This window comes from Arachis hypogaea, chromosome 10 (genome assembly GCF_003086295.3).
Source record: "Arachis hypogaea cultivar Tifrunner chromosome 10, arahy.Tifrunner.gnm2.J5K5, whole genome shotgun sequence".
In the NCBI taxonomy this organism is placed as follows: domain Eukaryota; kingdom Viridiplantae; phylum Streptophyta; class Magnoliopsida; order Fabales; family Fabaceae; genus Arachis; species Arachis hypogaea.
Window position 1 is genome coordinate 27,434,806 of NC_092045.1, and position 2,444 is coordinate 27,437,249.

The 2,444-nt window shown below is 27.9% G+C and overlaps 1 protein-coding gene across 1 annotated transcript; it reads right to left on the minus strand.

Annotated features, from left to right (window-relative positions):
• Positions 1 to 410: 410 nt before the first annotated feature.
• LOC112717437 (photosystem I reaction center subunit II, chloroplastic-like) lies at positions 411 to 848 on the minus strand. The gene has a single exon (XM_025769466.1). It carries the CDS (start codon positions 846 to 848, stop codon positions 411 to 413), a length of 438 nt encoding a protein of 145 aa, XP_025625251.1.
• Positions 849 to 2,444: the final 1,596 nt, after the last annotated feature.

A 2,444-nucleotide genomic window follows, 5' to 3' on the forward strand; every position in this document is an offset into this window, starting at 1 on the left:
AATTAATATACATAGATGTTTCTTCTGCTAAGTATTAGAATGTTTCTTTTTCATACTAAATAAATATCTTTTTATATATTTTTCGAATTTTTTGTATTACAAATATGAATGTCTCAATTTCTTTAAGAATTTTATAGTTTTTTTTTTCAAATTCTATAGGTATCTAATTATTTTTGCTAAAATATAACTGGATATTTCTTTTGTTAAATATTAAGATGTTTTTTTTCATATTAAATGAATATTTTTTTATATTTCTGTAATTGTTCAAGAACAACTCTTGCTCCACTGCTCCTTCCTTAAATAACTCCTAAAACTGAACCAAGTGCAAGGCACTGCTCTTTCCTTGCAAGCTTCAACAGGTTTGGACCCTGCTTCATTATGGCGGCGCCACCTGTAAAAATCTCAAAGATCTATTCTTTCGGAGAATCCCATGTTATCGCATAGAACTCTTCCACTTGGGCCTTCCTCAATAGCCCTCCAGTGCTTCCTCCGAATATTGAGGATGGCGTGTTTGGATCCAGCTCAGGTGAGATGAACCCCACTGGTACCTCCTCTTTCTCAGCCGCAGGTGCTGCAGCCTCTACTTTCTCCTCTGCAGCCGAAGCTTTTATGATTATGAACTTGAGCTGGGGCTTCACAGTGGTGAAGGATACTGCGAGTGGTTGCTTCCAGACACGGTTGCTGGGCGTGGAAGCAAAGAGCGGGATTTCGAGAAAGCATGCCTGCTCCTTAGTGTGTTTGGAGGAAGGAACGCCGATGATGTTAGAGAGTTGATCGGTGGAGAGGATATGATCGAGCTTGACGACGACGAAGACGGCGGTAGAGCCGATGCCGAGACCGAAGACCATGACAGACTTGACATACTCGACGTCTTGTCAGTGGCGAGATTCTTGAGGTCATCATGGTTGAAGGCAGGAGCGGAGAGAGACTGACGGTAAAGGAAAAGGATCTATGTGTGTAGTTGTTAGAGATAAATAGATTAATGTGGGAGAAAAGAAAAATGTTTCTATAAATTTTAATTAAATTTACTTAATTAATTTTAAATTTTTTAAATTTTAAATTTAAAAATTTAAAAATTAATTATTAATAATTATAATTAATTGAGTTAGTTCACTTTTTGGCTAGTTAAAGACTTAATTTCCTATATTTTTCCCTATTCCATTAGACAAGTGGGATTCTTATCCTTTTTCCTCTTATCTTATTCTCCACCTCTTATCCTTCTATTTCATATCATATCAAAGAAGCATAAACCTAATTCCGTATGAATCTTAAGGTAAACAAGTTGATGATGCTCTTGCACGAGTTCGTTGTTTGCATTGTAGGTGGAACTAAAGATGATAATGCTAATAGTGATGGTAATTTTAGACACTTTTAATATTAATTTTAGAGTAAATATTTAATTTGGTCTTTGAATTTATATGTGTGTTTTAATTTAGTCTTCAAATTTTATAAATGTAACTCACATTAATTTCTAAGATAATTTTCATCATAAAAAACATTAATGTAACATTGATATAGACAATTAAATATCATATAAGACTTATAAAATGATGTCGTTTTAATTTTAGAACTTAAATAGTCTAAAAATAATGATGTATCACTTGTTTTGAAAAAAAAATTAATAAACATCATTTATAATATTATTTTAAACTACTTGAGTGTCAAAATCAAAATAATATTATTTTACAAAATTAAGAATAGCATTTAATTGTCTACATCAATATTCTATTAATGTATGGGCATCCAAAATTAATTTAAGAACGAATATAAACTATATTCATAAAATTTAGAGATTAAATAAATGTAATTAAAACTTTAAAAATTAAATTAAGTATTATCTCTCGGTTTATGTAGCAAGGCTTTTATGTTTTGCAATGCTTATTTTAGTTTATTTAAAAAAAGTTCAGGTACCAAGTTTTTCTATGTTGGGTCACTATAAATGAATGTAGTGCTCTTGCAATGTTCAATTACATTACTAGTTCTTTGCCGTTATGAGTTGTATTGAAAAAAGATAATACATTACACTACATTAGGTTTATTTGAATTCGGTCTAATTTTTCTGAAATGAAAAATAAGTCACCATATAGACATAATCCAAGTTTGAAATATGCATAAGGGAAGAGATTTTTAAGATTTGTTTAGGTACTATTTTCTAAAAAGATCTTTTTTAAATAACATTTTTTTTAAAAAAATTTTATAAAAAAAATAATTTTATATTTAAATATTTTATGTAATTTTTTTTAATTTATCAATTATGTTTGTATAAAATAAAATAAAAATATTTTTTATTCATTTATTATGTAAAAAATATTTTTTTTAAAATTTTTTTTAAAAAATTTAAATTGTAATTTCTTAAAAAAATGTTTTTTTTAGTATTTTCACACTAAAAAATAAAAAATAAAAAAATATTTTTTTTATTAAAATAATTTTTTTTATTGATTTAA

Excerpts from the sequence above, each read along its gene's own strand:
- LOC112717437 (XM_025769466.1), bottom strand. The coding sequence starts at position 848 with ATGGTCTTCGGTCTCGGCATCGGCTCTACCGCCGTCTTCGTCGTCGTC.